The sequence below is a fragment of the Micropterus salmoides genome, unplaced genomic scaffold, assembly GCF_014851395.1.
Source record: "Micropterus salmoides isolate LMB-PRFRI ecotype aquatic unplaced genomic scaffold, ASM1485139v1 Ms_hic_scaffold_1, whole genome shotgun sequence".
Lineage (NCBI taxonomy): Eukaryota > Metazoa > Chordata > Actinopteri > Centrarchiformes > Centrarchidae > Micropterus > Micropterus salmoides.
In genome coordinates this window covers 7,774,538-7,792,531 of record NW_024040040.1, presented here as the reverse complement: position 1 = coordinate 7,792,531, position 17,994 = coordinate 7,774,538, and the positions used below count along the sequence as shown (strand labels likewise).

At 40.3% G+C, this 17,994-nt stretch overlaps 1 protein-coding gene across 11 annotated transcripts in view; it reads left to right on the top strand.

Annotated features, from left to right (window-relative positions):
* dmd (dystrophin) overlaps positions 1-17,994 on the top strand; it is a 343,068-nt gene that overhangs the window by 92,604 nt on the left and 232,470 nt on the right. For all 11 annotated transcript variants that reach the window (XM_038716227.1, XM_038716250.1, XM_038716303.1 and 8 more), the window contains exon 2: positions 10,835-10,896. In XM_038716227.1, coding sequence (XP_038572155.1) covers positions 10,835-10,896 — 62 coding nt within the window. The remainder of the gene's footprint in view (positions 1-10,834; positions 10,897-17,994) is intronic.

Here is a 17,994-nt window from a genome sequence, read left to right as displayed (position 1 = left end):
GTCGTAGCCTATATGCCGTAGCCTGTGTCGTAGCCTGTGTCGTAGCCTGTGTCGTAGCCTATATGCCGTAGCCTGTGTCGTAGCCTATATGCCGTAGCCTGTGTCGTAGCCTATATGCCGTAGCCTGTGTCGTAGCCTGTGTCGTAGCCTGTGTCGTAGCCTGTGTCGTAGCCTATATGCTGTAGCCTGTGTCGTAGCCTATATGCCGTAGCCTGTGTCGTAGCCTGCGTCGTAGCCTATATGCCGTAGCCTGTGTCGTAGCCTGCGTCGTAGCCTGTGTCGTAGCCTGTGTCGTAGCCTATATGCCGTAGCCTGTGTCGTAGCCTATATGCCGTAGCCTGTGTCGTAGCCTGTGTCGTAGCCTGTGTCGTAGCCTATATGCCGTAGCCTGTGTCGTAGCCTATATGCCGTAGCCTGTGTCGTAGCCTATATGCCGTTGCCTGTGTCGTAGCCTGCGTCGTAGCCTGCACCGTAGCCTGCACCGTAGCCTGCGCCGTAGCCTGGCGTACACCTCCTCAAAAATGTAAGTACACGTCGAGGCCACGTGGACCGTTAGAACTGTGTTTGGTCGGCTAGGTAGCCTCGCAATGCCTCTGAGCCAACAGGAAGTGATCCATGCTTTGAAGTAAATTTTACATTAATTTTCCATTCATTCGATAACATTTGATAAGATTATAACAGCCACACGCTCCCTCTGCAGACGCAAAAGGCTTTATACAACTTTTGTACCTGGAAACAACACTCCAGACCTGGCAGTGCTGCCTCTCCTGTACACAGGACATTGATTTTTTGTTTGTATAGTGGTCAGTGTTTTTATGTAGCCAGTTTTATGTCTAAAGAAGTGGCACTCTTATTGAAGCCACTGACAGAGTGTGTTGAAGTCGTTCCAGTGCTTTTGAAGCAATCGTTTTGTGATATAAACATGAAAGGCATGGCGGGGCTGAGATATGCCGCTCTATATGAACTCAGCTGATCTTCTCCGATATGTGGAAGCACATTTTGAGAAACAATCTTTTGATCAAGTGGAGGATAGCTTCCGAATGCAATAGCAAATCCAGGCTGGTTTGCATTGTATTCTGTTGTTCCTCAAATTCGCTGCAATCACGCTGATTTTGTAGCAGGACAAAAACACTTTCATCTCAGGCAAAAAAACAAACAAAAAAACTTGCTTGTTTTCCAGAAAATATGAGCCAAGATTGTAAATGTGTTCAGTACAGACTACGCGTGTTGTGGTGTGTCATGTAACCACATCCTCTGATTATGTGTTACCTGGAGTCCCAAAGCCTCAATTCCTACAACACTGTACATTTAGAGGCTGTTTTTCAATTTGGTAAAATGATTTTCTGCTGTCACATAGATATTTTCTGTAGCCTTGCCTCTGGTCATGGAAACTTGTTTGAGACTGATGCTCCATCTTCCTTTCTGTCTTTCACTTTGTGTCCTCCGGGTTTCTGTGCTTCTCTTTCTCTTAACCTTTTCTCTTTTCTTTTTACTAAGACCAAAAAAGTGGATCACATCACTCCAGTTCTGAGGTCTTTAAACTGGCTTCCTGTCTGTCAAATAACTGATTTCAAAATCATGCTTTTGGTTTATAGAGTACTGAATGGTTTAGGGCCAAAATACATTGCTGATCTTCTGCTACGTTATGAACCATCCAGACCTCTCAGGTCGTCTGGGAAAGGTCTGTCCCTAGAGTCAAAACTAAACAATCAGAAGCGTTCAGCGTTCAGTTTTTTGATCCATATATCAGGAACAAACTCCCAGAAAACTGCACATCTGCTGAAACTCTCAGTTCTTTTAAATCAAGATTGAAGACTTTTCTTTTGACCACTGCTTTTAATTTAATCAAATGGCTCTAGGTCAATACTGCACTGTGACTTTTAGTGTCCTGTTTTAATTTCCTATTTAACTCGTTAAAATTTATTTTATCCTGTTTTTCTTTTCTTTTTCACCCTTTTAAAAATTATATTTCAATGTGTTGTTTTTTCCCCCGATTTCCCTATGTTGCTTTTATGTTTTATGTCAAGCACTTTGAATTGCCTTGTTGTTGAAATGTGCTATACAAATAAACTTGCCTTGCCTTTATCTATCTCTGAGCTGTACTATCTATCTTTACTTTGCTCTCTCTGTACTGTCTGGCTTTCTTCTCTGTTGCTCTCTATTTTACATTTTCTTTTTTCATTTCCTTTCTACCTGTAGTCTCTCCTCATTGTCTTTATTTTAGTTTCAGGCCTTGTTCAATCTGTTTTCTCTTCCTGGGATTTCCTTTCCTTCTCATTACCACCTCTCCTCTTGATTTCCTCTCTTTCTCTTCAGTCTGACACCTCTTTCAAACTAAGTTTAATCTATTGATACTGATGAGTCACTTTAATGACATGCACGTGGCTGTGTACATGAGTCATGAGTATATATGTTTGTGTCCATGCATAACTTTGTCCGTGCGTGTGTGTGTGTGTATGTGTGAGTGAAGCTGCCGCAGGTACCAGCAGCAGAACATCGGTTTAAATGGGCTATTGATTGTGTCTTTCTTTCCATCAGTCTTTGACTTCTTACTGCCCTGCCTGCTAATTTTCACAAACTGACTCACTTTGTCTGACAGCACACACATATATATGCAATTTTACGCACAGTCGCTCAGACGCACAACGATGTTCATATACAGTGGGTACGGAAAGTATTCAGACCCCTTTAAATTTTTCACTCTTTGTTTCATTGCAGTCATTTTCCAAAAATCAAAAAAGTTCATTTTATTTCTCAGTAATGTACACTCAGCACCCCATCTTGACAGAAAAAAACAGAAATGTAGAAATTTTTGCAAATTTATTAAAAAAGAAAAACTGAAATATCACATGGTCATAAGTATTCAGACCCTTTGCCGTGACACTCATATTTAACTCAGGTGCTGTCTATTTCTTCTGATCATCCTTGAGATGGTTCTACACCTTCATTTGAGTCCAGCTGTGTTTGATTATACTGATTGGACTTGATTAGGAAAGCCACACACCTGTCTATATAAGACCTTACAGCTCACAGTGCATGTCAGAGCAAATGACAATCATGAGGTCAAAGGAACTGCCTGAAGAGCTCAGAGACAGAATTGTGGCAAGGCACAGATCTGGCCAAGGTTACAAAAAAATTTCTGCTGCACTTAAGGTTCCTAAGAGCACAGTGGCCTCCATAATCCTCAAATGGAAGACGTTTGGGACGACCAGAACCCTTCCTAGAGCTGGCCGTCCGGCCAAACTGAGCTATCGGGGGAGAAGAGCCTTGGTGAGAGAGGTAAAGAAGAACCCTAAGGTCACTGTGGCTGAGCTCCAGAGATGCAGTCGGGAGATGGGAGAAAGTTGTAGTAAGTCAACCATCACTGCAGCAATCCACCAGTCGGGGCTTTATGGCAGAGTGGCCCGACGGAAGCCTCTCCTCAGTGCAAGACACATGAAAGCCCGCATGGAGTTTGCTAAAAAACACCTGAAGGACTCCAAGATGGTGATAAATAAGATCCTCTGGTCTGATGAGACCAAGATAGAACTTTTTGGCCTTAATTCTAAGCGGTATGTGTGGAGAAAACCAGGCACTGCTCATCACCTGTCCAATACAGTCTCAACAGTGAAGCATGGTGGTGGCAGCATCATGCTGTGGGGGTGTTTTTCAGCTGCAGGGACAGGACGACTGGTTGCAATCGAGGGAAAGATGAATGCGGCCAAGTACAGGGATATCCTGGACGAAAACCTTTTCCAGAGTGCTCTGGACCTCAGACTGGGCCGAAGGTTTACCTTCCAACAAGACAATGACCCTAAGCACACCGCTAAAATAACGAAGGAGTGGCTTCACAACAACTCCGTGGCTGTTCTTGAATGGCCCAGCCAGAGCCCTGACTTAAACCCAATTGAGCATCTCTGGAGAGACCTGAAAATGGCTGTCCACCAACGTTTACCATCCAACCTGACAGAACTGGAGAGGATCTGCAAGGAGGAATGGCAGAGGATACCCAAATCCAGATGTGAAAAACTTGTTGCATCTTTCCCAAAACGACTCATGGCTGTATTAGATCAAAAGGGTGCTTCTACTAAATACTGAGCAAAGGGTCTGAATACTTATGACCATGTGATATTTCAGTTTTTCTTTTTTAATAAATTTGCAAAAATTTCTACATTTCTGTTTTTTTCTGTCAAGATGGGGTGCTGAGTGTACATTACTGAGAAATAAAATGAACTTTTTTGATTTTTGGAAAATGGCTGCAATGAAACAAAGAGTGAAAAATTTAAAGGGGTCTGAATACTTTCCGTACCCACTGTATAATAGAAAGCATACACGTGCTGATGTCCAATGTACTGTTAAAGGTCTGTTCCGTGGACACCTTTTGCATGCATTTTACATAAAATAAACCCACTGCTGTAATAATTAATTGACTTCTGGCTGCCTCACATTCTATAACTGCATGGTTAATTTGCTCATACATCTGCAAAAAAGTCACGTATGTAAGGACATGAATAACCATGTCACTTGTGCTCAATGCATCATCATAATATAATATGATCAAAATGGGGATAAGATCAGATTGTAACATCCTCAACTCACCTAGAGGTAAAACTCTATTGATATATATGAAATAAAAAATGAAAGTAAGGATGTCAGCTCATCCACAGGGCCAAGAGCTGGGCCATTTTAGGAATTTTCTGTATAGTGTCGGCTATAAATTCAGATGATTGCTCAGGGAATGACAGCTGCCAAAAACAACCGATTACGCTCCATTAATGACCACATTGTGCCATGAGCAAGCAACATGCTGAGAATGAAGATAGTAAGCTGCAGCCGGCATTTTCAATTCATTAAATGGACAGGAACGAGCAATAACAGTCATTTTACATTTCTTTTAGTGACATTTTGCAGGTGAAGCATGCCTTTACAATGCTTCATCCATTAGGTGTTGGATAAGTGACAGGTTGATGGTGCTATTAGAAAAGTCAGGGGACCAACAAAATCACCGGTGTTCATGAATATCTATACCAAATATCAATACAATCCATTTAATAGTTGTTGAGATATTACAGTGGACTAACCAACCAGAACAAATATTGATCATGCAATATTGTAGGGAGATTCAAGTCAGAGCCTACTTATTCCTACACATCAGTTGACAGAGACAGGTGGAAACATATATTTTCATGAACCAACTCCTAATTTTCACATAACAGTAGTAGATGTTGTTATGACCTGGCTCAAAAGGCCACAACAAAAGGGAGACACACCATGGTAAATGGTTAACATATGTTTATTTAACAAAAATAAGCCAAATCAATAGCTACTTCAAATTAACATAATTAATGTATTAGGTATGTAGTCTGTGGTTTCAGTAGTGTCTGTGCAGGATGATGGTTGCGTGAGTGTATGTGTGGAGGTGTTGTAGCATGCAAACAAAACAAATACCACAACGCAACAGTCCAACCAAAGAAAACCAAACTAAATGGAAGACCAAGGAGCCGGCCGCAGGGAGGTCTGATCTGGTCCTGACAGCAGCTCCCTGCAGAATGAGAAAACCGTCCCAAATACTCTACAGGGCAATTAGCCCAGGTGCCCAAAGCCACTGCAATCAGCCCCTCCTCCACAATAAAGAGAGAGAGAGAAAGAGAGAGACAGGTGACACTCACACAGGGCGTTACAATGTAATCCAAGCATTAATTCACATTTTCTTTGGCCAATTTTCTGGAAATACTGTCAATATCTGTCCTACATTTAAGTGGAAACGCTAGACGAGACACTAGTTTGCACTTAAAGGTACTAATTGACAGAGAGATGGACATACTTTGTAACTAAAATATCCTAAAATAATTTGTCTATGAAAAGAACAGTGGACATTAAAATGACCAGAAATTGCCTTAATACAGAGATGCACACACACACACACACCCGCAGACGCACACACACACACACAAACAAACACTCACACAGCATCTGAAAATACATTCATTGAACACTCGTGCACCCAGAACAATATTGCACTCTCAGAGGCATTAATGCATAGAGAAGTGAATCCTGCATCGTAGGAACACAGTGGCACACACAGACACCCCCTCATATACACACACGCACATGCACACACGCTGTACACAGATGTGAATGGATTACCTGCTTTAAATGAGATTGTTTGCTACATGCTTCAATATCATTCATACTTCAACGCTCGGTCTGCTATTATCTCACATTGCATGCATGTGTGTGAAAGTGTTCTTAAGACTGCACGCTTGTGTGTGTGTGTACCTGTGTGTGTGTGTCCAGCGTCTCACCACAGTGCACTGCTCAACGTGGGACCTTTTAATTAAGGGAGAAGTTTCATTATCAGCTCCATTAGTCAATGCCTGGCCGGTGTCAACACACACACACTTACACACCAACACCAACACACACACATTGAAAGAGTATTGTTAGCTGGGCTGGTATAATATTTAACCTGATGTTCTGTTTCAGTAAGAGAGTGTAATTTATTACCCGTAGTAATGGGAGGTGACCCCATTTTCAGTCAAATGAGAGAGGCGGGCGAGAGGTGTTATTATAAGTCATCATGTCGTCATTTCCATTGTAATGGATGTCACAGGCCACACTACGCTGCTCTGCTACAGAAGAAAACATCCCGTACAGTGGAGGGTAATGTCCCTGCCATGTGGTCATCTCCAATACACTTTTTATTTGTTTTTGGGAAACAACCCCTTCTTGAAAATCGTCATTTGCAGTAGTGGAGGAAGCATTCAGATCCTTTAGTAAAAGCATTAATACCATGCTGTGACAAAACTCAAGTACACAAGTAAAAGTCCTGCACTGAAATGTTACTTAAGTAAAGGTTTGTATGAAAATGTACATATTAAATGTATTAAATGTAAAAGTACTCCTGAGAATGTTATACTTTCTATCATTAGATTATTTTTACTCATGCATTAATGTAAAAGCAGGATTTATTGTAGTTGGTTAAGGTGGAGCAAATTTTGTAAAACTATTTTACAAAAGCAAAACTATTTTGTATCAGACTCCAACAAATGATTATTTTCATTATGAATTTATCTGCTAATTATTTTCTCGAATAATTTGATTTATTGTTTGGTTTGAAAAATGCTGAAAATATGCCAATCGCAAATTCTCATAGCCCAAGGAGACATCTTCACAGTGCCTGTTTTGTCCAACACATTTTACAAAAATCTAAATTATAAAAGAGATAATAAAAAGGAACAGTTGCATATCATCACATATGTGAAGCTGGAACCATGTAATGTTTTTGCATAAACAATTACTTATTATAAATAGTTGCCAATTAATTTTGTAATTTTGACTACTTGATTAATCAATTAAATGCTTAATTTATAACATCACGTGTGTTTTGTTTACAGTTAAAAAAGTGTTCAAACCTTATAAATGTTATTTGGGACCAAAAAATAAGTTCTGTAAAATATTTTGCAGAGGTTTTTATTTAGGGTTCACTATCTTCAGACACATAACTCCTAGAGCCATGACACCTGGTAGGGGTACAAACAAAACAGTGTACAACAAATCCAAATGATTGAAAGGCACAAGCATGTTATATTTTTTTCGTTATTGCCCCTTGAAAATGGAAAAGAAAATGGAAAATGGGTGGTTTTGAGGGCACCAGGCAGTCTCCTAAAGTATACATATACGGATGTGTCCATACTTTGGGCTAAAAATACAGTATTTGATTGATGTAATACAAAATTTCAGGGGCTCCAACATAAAGAGAATCTGATACATGGCAAGTATGAAAGGAGTCTGTATGTCGCCATTTTGTGTGTAAAATTGCACGTTCCTTCAAAATATTTTACAGAACTCAACTCTCCGATAGCATGTACATAATATTTGAACTAAATCTAAAATGTACAAAACAAAAACCTCTATCCATATTTTATACGATCTGTATATGTTTTGTATGCAAACATTGTAATGTGTTTTGAAATAACTGTAGTAAAATAGAAAGTATAATATTTCCCTCTGAAATGTATTGGAGTAGAAATAGAAAGTGGCATGAAAAGACTCAAATAAAAGTACAAGTACCTCGGATGTTTACAGTACTTGACTAAATGTACATTACATCACTGTCATTCAGTATCTCATTGAATGTGTTCCTTGTATATATACATATGTCTTGGGTTTCTCGTCATTTTAAGTTAAGACAAGTCAAATGTTTCAGTTCTCATTTTGTAATAAAGCTCTTAATATCATCACTGTTTGGGGGAAAAAGTCCAGATTCTCACTTTTTAACTTTATTGAAAGATTACATTTTATTCAGTCATTTAAAGGAATCCTACAACCTTGGACCTTTTGAATCCTTTTAAAAATGCAATGAAAGCAGAAAATGCCCAACCGTGAAGCTGTGAAAGCAGGGCTGTTTTTCTTTGTTCCTGAGAAAGTTGAAATTTGTATTTCCACAAAAGCTCACAAAAGCTCTCAGAAGGTGGAAAATGTGTGTCTGTGACTAAAGTTATATATATATATATATATATATATATATATATATATATGAATTTTCTGTTTTGCAGATGAACAAGACTAAGAGTTAATTACACTAAGAAAACCAAAGTGTTAGTTGTGGTCTTTAGCAAGCATGGTGAAGTAAATGTAATAATGGCCAGAGGGTGGTGTCAAGAAAAGAAATCACAAATAATTGTAAAATGGAGACTGCCTATAGAATTTGTTGAGGTCATATGCTTCTGCTCCTGAGTAAGTCCCCTTTTATAGCCATACTAGCAGCATGGTTCTATAGATGGCAATGACGGTCTGTCGCTCTGTCCTAAACAATTCAATTCAATTAACTTTATTAATCCCACTAGGGGCAATTAGTTTAGAGCAGCATGTTTGCAACAGTACATGCAAAACACACAAAACATTCACAACATACAAGCAGCCAGTATGTGCACATTTGACACCTAAAAGAACCCTACAGGGAGTTTAAAATTCTGATCGCTGAAGGGATAAAAGATTTGGAGTGGTGGTTCGTCTTGTACACAGGTAATGGATGACGATCCCCAGAAGGCAACAGAGAGAATTCACCTACCAGAGCATGTCCTGGAGAGGCTAAAATACTTGCTGCCTTCCGGACTATTTGTTGGTTACAGAAGGCATTAAGATCTCTCTGTTTCACTCAGACAGACCCGTATTAAGATAGGAGAAAAGCAAAAATTCTTTCGGGAACCTGGACAGAAAAATCATTGGCCAGATGGGGTGATGTGAGAGGTGTAAATGTAGGGACTCTGACCAGGTGGGACAGCAAAAGTGACGGCGAAGATTACCTATGGGAGGAAACAGCAGAACATCTAGCGCTGAGAAATAAGAAAAGGCATGGAATTTGTAAAGACCTCTAGTGTCACCATGAGTTTAACATTTGTAGTTTTGAGTGGAATGTCTTGACAACTATATCTTTGGTTATTTGCATTATGTGTAGTCAAAATCCAAAGATGATAAATTGTAATAACTTTGGTGATCCTTAGACTTTTCATGTAGCATCATTATCAGGTCAAAATGTCAGTTTATCCTGTACTTTGGTTTTTGGTTTATTGGCAAGGATTGTCATGCTTACAGCCTAAACTAAGATGGTGAACATTAAACCTGCTAAACAGCAGCATTCTCATTGCGAGCATATTTGCTTGTTGTTGAGCTGCATGGTTGTAGACTCTTGGTTTGGTCTACCTCAAAAATGCAGTAATTTGTTTCAATAGTGAATCCTCATATACTTCCAGTTATGACATACAAAAGGATTTTTTTAAAATTGTTTGTGCATTATTTATCATTAAAGTCAGTATTTTAGTTTAGTGTGAACATTTGCTAACATGTAGATCGCAGTTGGCTGAAAGAAATGTCATTAACTGACAGCATATAGTGGTGTTCTGTCCTTGTCCCTGAATTTTGACTGAACGTACCTTGCTTCAAAATAATTTCAGCTACCATATGGGAGTTTTCTATTGTTAGCCAATGCTCAATTCTACTACAGCAGGTGTTGGCATTTTGTATTCCTCATGAGCTCACAGGCAGAGGTTATTAAGAGAATGGAGTCTATGAGTAATTAGCCTTTCTTTGGCAGAAAGTTTCTGGTACAAATTGTGAACTTTTAAATATCTCTTACCTATAGTTTTATTAGATAATTCTGCAATGCAGAAGCCTAAATAATTGATAGAGCACATTTAATTCCAAAATGAGCCTTGGATACAAAGTAATAACACCTACTCTCTCTAAATGATTGACAGAAGAAAATTAAAACACCTTCAGGAATGCAAGAGAAAACTCAACTTCTGCTTAGCTGAGTCACTTTATCAGACAGCATCTACTATATTTACTCCATACAAAGTAATGAAGTTTTGTTCTGATTGCGTCTGGTTTTGTTGAAGTGTAGCAAATGGCAAGCAGCGCCAAAATGACTGTGATCACAGTAATGATTTTTAAATAGTAGAGAGGGGGGTCATTTCATTAGAGCAACAAATGGAAACTGTGCAGACTCACTCCAGTTTGCAGAGTGACGGTGAAGGCCGGGCGGTGAAGGCCTGTAAGTGGCGTGCTGATTGATATGATGAGGATGCAATTAGCCCTGAGCCAGATTAGAGGAGCCTCTTATCATGCTAAGCACCACTTGCGTTTCTTGTGCGTGTGTGTGTTTGTTTAAGAGAGAGAGAGAGAGACAGAAGCCTGCATTCAGATATCCAAAGAGACACAGTTAAACATGTTGAGATTATGAACCAGTCAGTCAGAACAATTAGAGTCTGGAATGTACTGGTATTTATCAAAGTGTGTGTGTGTGTGTGTATGTGTCTTTTTTTCTAACTGTCTGTGTTTTTTCTTCCGGCAGATGAAAGAGAAGACGTACAGAAGAAGACTTTTACAAAATGGGTAAACTCACAGTTGGCTAAGGTAAGACATTCTGTTATTGACTGTATTGCACTATATGCTCAATCCCCTATCTGGACTTGCCAGAGTCTCTAAGTAGACTCTCCGCCGTATCCCTGATCAAACACAGTGATCCCTTTCTCTCATCACTACATTGTAATATGTAGTAAAACGAACATGGGCTGGGAACATGTCATTTTTTTCACATACAGTATCTCACTAAAGTGAGTTCACATTTTTGTAAATATTTGATTATATCTTTTCATGTGACAACACTAAAGAAATTGCTACAATGTAATATAGTGAGTGCAAAGCTTTTATAACAGTGTAAATTTGTCCCCTTAAAATAACACATCACACAGCCATTAATGTCTAAACCACTGGCAACAAAAGTGAGTACAAGTGTTAAGTATTTACAAAAATGGGAGGGGTGTATTCCCTTTTGTGAGATACTATAGATGCTCTTCCAGTTCTTGGGAGCTTCAGGGACTCTGATAATAAAATATTTACACACACAAAAGTGTCATGACAACAACTCTCGGATATGTGGTAGTAATGAACAGAGAAGAAATGTCATGCATAGTCAAATATGCACATGTAACAAGAGGAGATCACTTCTCATAGTAATGTTGGCTTAGTCAAGACACTCTAAGACAAGCAAGAGCAAGAAAGTAATCAACTGCTGAACCAATATGAATAAGAAAAATATTAAAGTTGCCGTGGAATGGAAAGCTGTGTTTCCCTTTGGCATAGTTGAATAAAAAGAGTTCAGTGCATGTAACTGACATACCGTGAGCCTCAATCGCCTTTGTTTCCTACTTCATATGTAAATCTTGAACATCCAAAATGCCCCCGAAAAACGGATGTTTGCCCTCAAAGTTTGCCTGCGTTCCAGAGTTAGCGACCATACTAGCTTATAGAGCTGTAGATTGTGCAGTGTGTCTCACAGAAAGCGCTTTTATGGTTGTGAAGGAAATGTAAATATTTTCTGGTCCCTCTGATGTCCTCTTCCTCATCTCTGTGATCTATAAAGATTCCTGATGGACAGGTAGCTTTACTTGGTGCTAATGCTACAGGTTGCTAATTGCTAGCTATTGCTAACAGTAGCTCCTGTTAATAGCTGGCCCTGAACCAGCGGTCCAAAGATTCTGTACTAATGTTAGAGGTGTAAACACCAACACAACCCTGTAGCACCAAGCTTCCAGTCCGGGCAAAATCAGCAATAGGACGGCTAGCTGTACAGCTAACTCAGTAGCTAATTTAGTAGCAGCTGCTGTAAGCAGTGGGTAGCTGTTAAAGTAACCAGTAAACTCTGTAAATCAGCAAAAGTGGAGGCAGAGGAGCCAGAGGACATCAGAGGGAAAACCAGACACTATTTTCTCCGTCAGACTCTGATCCAGCTTCAGTAAAACCAGAGAAATAAAGTTGTGTTTTTGTACAGTAATCAGTGAGGGCTACTCTGGCATAGCAGTGACGCTGTGCTTTGGGAAGTTGGCCAATCAGAAGCAAGTGGGCTTTCAGGGAGGGGGGCCTTAAAGAAACAGGAGCTAAAACTGAGTGTTCAGAAGAGAGAGAGAGAATAGAGGTGCTGAAGCAATGACAGTATGAGACATATAATGTGTTTTTTGAACATTAAAGCATGTAAACATTTTCTAGTAGAAACCCTAAATACAAGTATGAACCTGAAAATGAGCATTCTACGTCACCTTTATTAGAAAGAAAATCCAACATAATACTCAAATCAATGTCAACCTATGCTTAGGGATGCTACTACCTTAGGTGCACATTACATTATTTCTGGTGACACCTTAGATCACCCCATGAGCATAAGATGATAAATGAACAGTACCTATGGCAGTGTGCAGTGAAGGGTGACTGCAGGACTGTAGATGGTCTCCCACAGGGTTCATTATACAGTATAGCTCTGTGCTGTCAGCTCTATAATTAACAGGCAGGAAAGATTTTCAGCTAAATGTAGTGTAAATGGCTAACACTGCATGGCATGATGAAGCTTTGGGGTCCTACACGGTCCAATGTGTTTGTTTAGGTGGGTTGCCCAAGCCCAGGCTGTAGAGAGACACTAGGGTTGTTTCTCAATACCAAGTTCGGACTTCAGTACCTTAAAGCTCGGACGCGGCAAGTTCGGTTTAGGAGTACAAACTCCCAAGAACGGGAGCACGCAGTCAGTCATTCAGCAGCAGACTTGATGACTGTACTTGACTAGATGCAGACTTTTGAATTGGAACAGTACTTTGGCTGCAACTGATGACGTTTCACAAGTCCACAAGAACACAAGTACAGAAAAGAACGCAGATTGAGAAACAGCTTAGGTCTCCAACCCTGTCTCTCTAATAATAAAACAAATGCATTGGTCACACTATATGACTTTCAAAGTCATCAGGTGGCTGTACTGTTCACACAACACTGCTTCCTGTCCATTAATCAGGAATCTTGAAGTTGTTGTTGTTTGCACACTACATGGCTGATCAGCGACAGGGTCTCACACATTGCAAGATCTTTCACTAGGAGGAATCCTGCACGAGCTTTTCTCAAAATAACCTTTCCTCATGAAACACACTCGGAAAGTGATACATGAAATGACAAAAAAAAGGAAATACTATGGGTGAGAGAATGGATTGGGATCATTGGGACTGTCTGTTAATAAATAAGTTTTACAACCTGCTCGTATTGTGGTTCAGCAAGGACGACACATGTACACCGAAAAGACATTCAGTGGATTAGACAACAAAGAAAACATGCTGCAAGACTATTTCAGTTTTTTTCTACAAAATCTGTAGGAGCTTGATCCTTGGAACATCTCTCTCTCTCTGTCTCTTGCTTTTCAAATGGACTCTTAATGGAAACTTTATCATCCAGAAAGAGGTCTCTGCGTGTGTTATGAAATGCCCTCCACCTCACATCATGTGAGGTACTGATCATGCACAAAGAGACTGACAGAGGTGAAGAGGTCTGAGATCTAGTTTGGGGGAGTAGGGAAAAGCAGGCCTCATGCACCACACCTATCTGTCTTTTCATTATCTGTCCACTTCAATTCCTCTTTTAGTCCTAACCTAACTCCCCTCCTCTGCTTTGTTTTCATTTACAGGAAGAAAGGATTTGTTGTTGGGTGTTTCTTTTTCTTCAATGCTGGCAGCGTCCTCCACCTCCTTTCATCTGGGGCTGTTTTTCTGTTTGTCTCTCAGAGTCACGGACAATTTTCGAGGCATTTCCTTTTACGGCTGCGATTCAGACACACACAAATAAACACACAGACACAAAGGTTATTCCCGCCACGTCCATTCTCTCTGGACAAAGAGAAAGCTAGGATAAAGCAAAACCCGGGGGCAGGAGAGTGTTGCACATTTCTCAGGTTTCCCTTTTTCTCGTGACTCTACATGCTGTATTTGGGATTTTTTAAAAGAAAATATGGACTATTATTCTTGATACTTTATTGCTGTCTAGTGCGCTTTGTTGTCCTATAACTCAGTTAGCCCCCCTCCTCCACACAGGGACTGAATCACTTGTTTTGAATTTAATTCTAATTAAATTTCTGTGTTTATGCGCGTGTGTGTGTGTGTTTGTTTGTGCTGGTGTGTTTATTCCATGTGCGTGCCAACACGTCGCTTTATTCCTATTTTCAAAGTTGATTACAAGAGTGCTAGAGGTGTGCCGTTGCCATGGTGACGGTGACTTAGGTGAGGTGAGTGTGTGTGTGTGTGTGTGTGTGTGTGTGTGCGTACATGCATGTTGGTGCTCATTTGTGTGAGTAAACCTATTGAAAGAAAGTATGATCTAAACCAGATGATTAAAGCCAGGAGGGGGACAGGCTGCTGAGATATTCTCTTCTCTTCTTCCTTCCCCTCTCCTCCCCCTGTCTTTTTCCACTTTTCCCCCTTCTTCTCTTCCCCTCTTCTCCCATCTCCTCATTTCCTGTCCTCTTATTTGTTTGTTTCCTTCCTTTCCTCTCCTTTTCTTTTTCCTTTCCTCTCATTTTCCTTTCCTTTCATAGCCTTCCATTCTCCTCTTCTCTCTACCCTACCTGCAGGAGTCAGGTAAGGGATGTGGGGTTCTTAAACACTCCTTTTATGGTTGCTTACTGTTATTGGGTCACACAGTGGCCAAATACGACTCAAATGAGCGTATCCTACAATAGCACCCCTACCGGGAGCTTGAAAATCTCGTGACCTGCGTCGCATGACATAAACATGTGGAGAACCCACTGACAGTAAGGGGGGAACCCCAGCCGCTAGCACGGCCGAGAGGCTGATGTACACAGCTGTTGGGTTCAACGGTTGACATGCATATAATCACTGACTTAGGTTTACCCACACACCCCTGTGAATGTTAGGGTAAGGGTCTATGGGGGGCTGTCAACGCCTTTAAGACTAACATAGTTAGCTAGCTAGCTAACGCTACTTGACTTTATTTAAAAAACAAATCGATCTTGTTTCAATGGGAACCAAACGCTGGTCTCCCAGGTGAAAGTTGCTAACCTTCCACCCAGCCAACCTCCACTGGAGTACAACTTTAAGGCTATTTATAATATGTGACCGTCTATGTCGTGTGTTTGCGTTGTATGGCTACTAGAGGTCGCTGCCACAATGAACCTAATGAATCATAATTTATGTATCGCAACCGGTGTATCGCAATAAACTGTCAAACGCAGCATTTGGATATTAGATTCTTTGGACAGTCAGCTTTCCCTACTCAGCCTCTCGGCATCTACATTTTTGTTTTTACATAGTCACCCATGCTACCCTTCTCTCTTTCCTTCCACTTTTCTGTCTTCCCCCCTTATTTCCTTTTGCCACCTCTCTGCTCCTGTCATCTCTCCTCTCCTCCCCATCCAGCCTGCCTGATCCTCTACCATGACTAAGAGAAGAAAGACGGAGGGAGAAAATTGGAGGGAGGTGAAAAAGATAGAAAGGGGGGGATAGAGATATGCGGGAGAGGAAGAGGAAGAGATCCCCTCATCCATCCAAACTCACTGAAGCATAATGAGTACCCCATCCTAGAGAGATGAGTCTCTCCCACACACGTATACACAGGCCTCAGGAGAGTAAGCGGTTGTGAGACAGCAGATGGGGAGAAGTAAGATTGTAGGAGGCGAGGAAATGAAAGGAGAGAGGGAAGGAGGAAAGGATACGAAGGATGAAGGAAAAAGTGCGGAGAAGCAATGGAAAAGGATTCAGGGGAAAACAAAGGTTCAGACGGGAACAGGAGGGGAGGGTGGACGAGTTATGGCAGGGGATGGAAGGTTTGGTATCGGCAGGCGTGAGAAATATGGAGAAAAAAAGCCGGAGAGATGCCTGGCAGTGAAGTAGCGTCGTGTCTGATTTTAGTGTGATTTGCTACTCAGCAAACCATAAAAAGAGGCACTTCAAGAATATACGAGGATCTGTCATCAGGGCAGGAAACTGAACTTTTTTTTTCTTGTTTACCAACCACAGCTGGTACTTTACTTGCTGATTCAATTCCAGTGCAGCAGACTCTGCAACATGTCATCTGGAATTTACTGAAACTTATTTTTTGTTTTATTTATTAAACCTGACTTATCTATTTGTTTCCTACATTTCACAGAATGCCTTCTAACAGCCCTTAGGCCTACATAACAGGTTTGTGCCAGCATTACGAAGAGTTATTACTGAGTTAGCCAGCTATTTTTGGAATGAGCATGGTAACCTATGCTGTTGAGCTAACCTGTTGCAGGTTCCGTTCAGAGAATAGATCAAAATGTGTTAACAGCCCGAGTAAGTCTGGCATCGGGCCAACATTTTTTCAAGCTATTACTTGGTGGGCCAGAACATAGTCAAGTTATTTCAAATCCTTGTGCCACTTGTGTGCATGTTTATAATTAGTCAGTAGTGTGCAGGACTCCAGTAAGAAGGGTTGTATGATCAATCCCCACATAAGATGGATTTTTTTTCTCCCTTGTTAAACAAATTGATTATAAGGACACTTTCGCACTTGCTCACACTGAAGCATGTGCTACACTGTGTATGTGTGTGTGCGCGTCCTGGCGTTTGATCTCGCATTCATAAACCTACAGACGGTTATTTTCATTCAGCAGGCCAGAGACTCTTTTGAATGTCCTTCAGAACTTTTCAAAGTAAAAGCTCTCAATAAACTCGACATAAAGCATTGCCGCAAAAGACATTCTCATGCTTTGATTTTGGAGGCACAATCACTTAAGAGGAAGTGATTATCTGTAGCTCTACTGGCCTAAAGTATTGATGTGACGAGGAATTGGTGCAATACATACACTTTGCTTTCCATGATAATGAGTCCATAATGTGTTTAAAGACATCTATAGTTTACCACAATAAAAGCCTAATGAATGGTAATTTGCACTGAGACGTTTAACTGTCTGGACCTCTAAGTATATAAATCTTTTCTGGCTTTTGGGCACCTTTAAATTCATAAGCATTTAGGGCAATCTAACAGGACTTGTTGGCAGAAGTAAGGCCAAAAGCTAAATTCTATGAATAATGAACTGTTTATCTTTAATTTTTTCAAGGACAGCTTGCATCAGGAGCATTCAGGTCAAGTCATGTGTCCAATCTCAGCAGTGAGTGCATTCAGCTAAGGTAGCCCCCGAGGGGAGAACATGTCAGTCAGTCACCACCCACACCGCTTAAAACTCGACTTTGCCACAGTACTCTCGAGTAGGCAGGAAAAGACAAAATCTTTTGCCGGTGTTGGACTTCATTATCTGCCTGCACTAGTTGTGATTAAGTGTTTCTTCCATTTCTGACAGGGTTATTGATCATTTTACACAATCACTACAGTCCATTATAACATTTTGCACACTTTTAACTGTAAAATCACTTAATAATAGTTTGTTGTGATTAAAAACCCCCACAAAATGTCTATCCATTAACTTTCAAATCTCACTCAAGACTACTGAATATGTTGAAAATGCAGACCGTATTTGAAAAGGTCTATATAATAATATTTAATAATAATTCCCACACATATTAATACCCTATAATTTCAATATTCAGATATTTTCTATATTTATTTTTATAGAAAAATACATTTATATGTTGTTCTTATTCCACTCTTGCTATGGAATTGTATTGTATATTTTCTCCTAATTTTTCACCTGAATCAGTTTTTGCA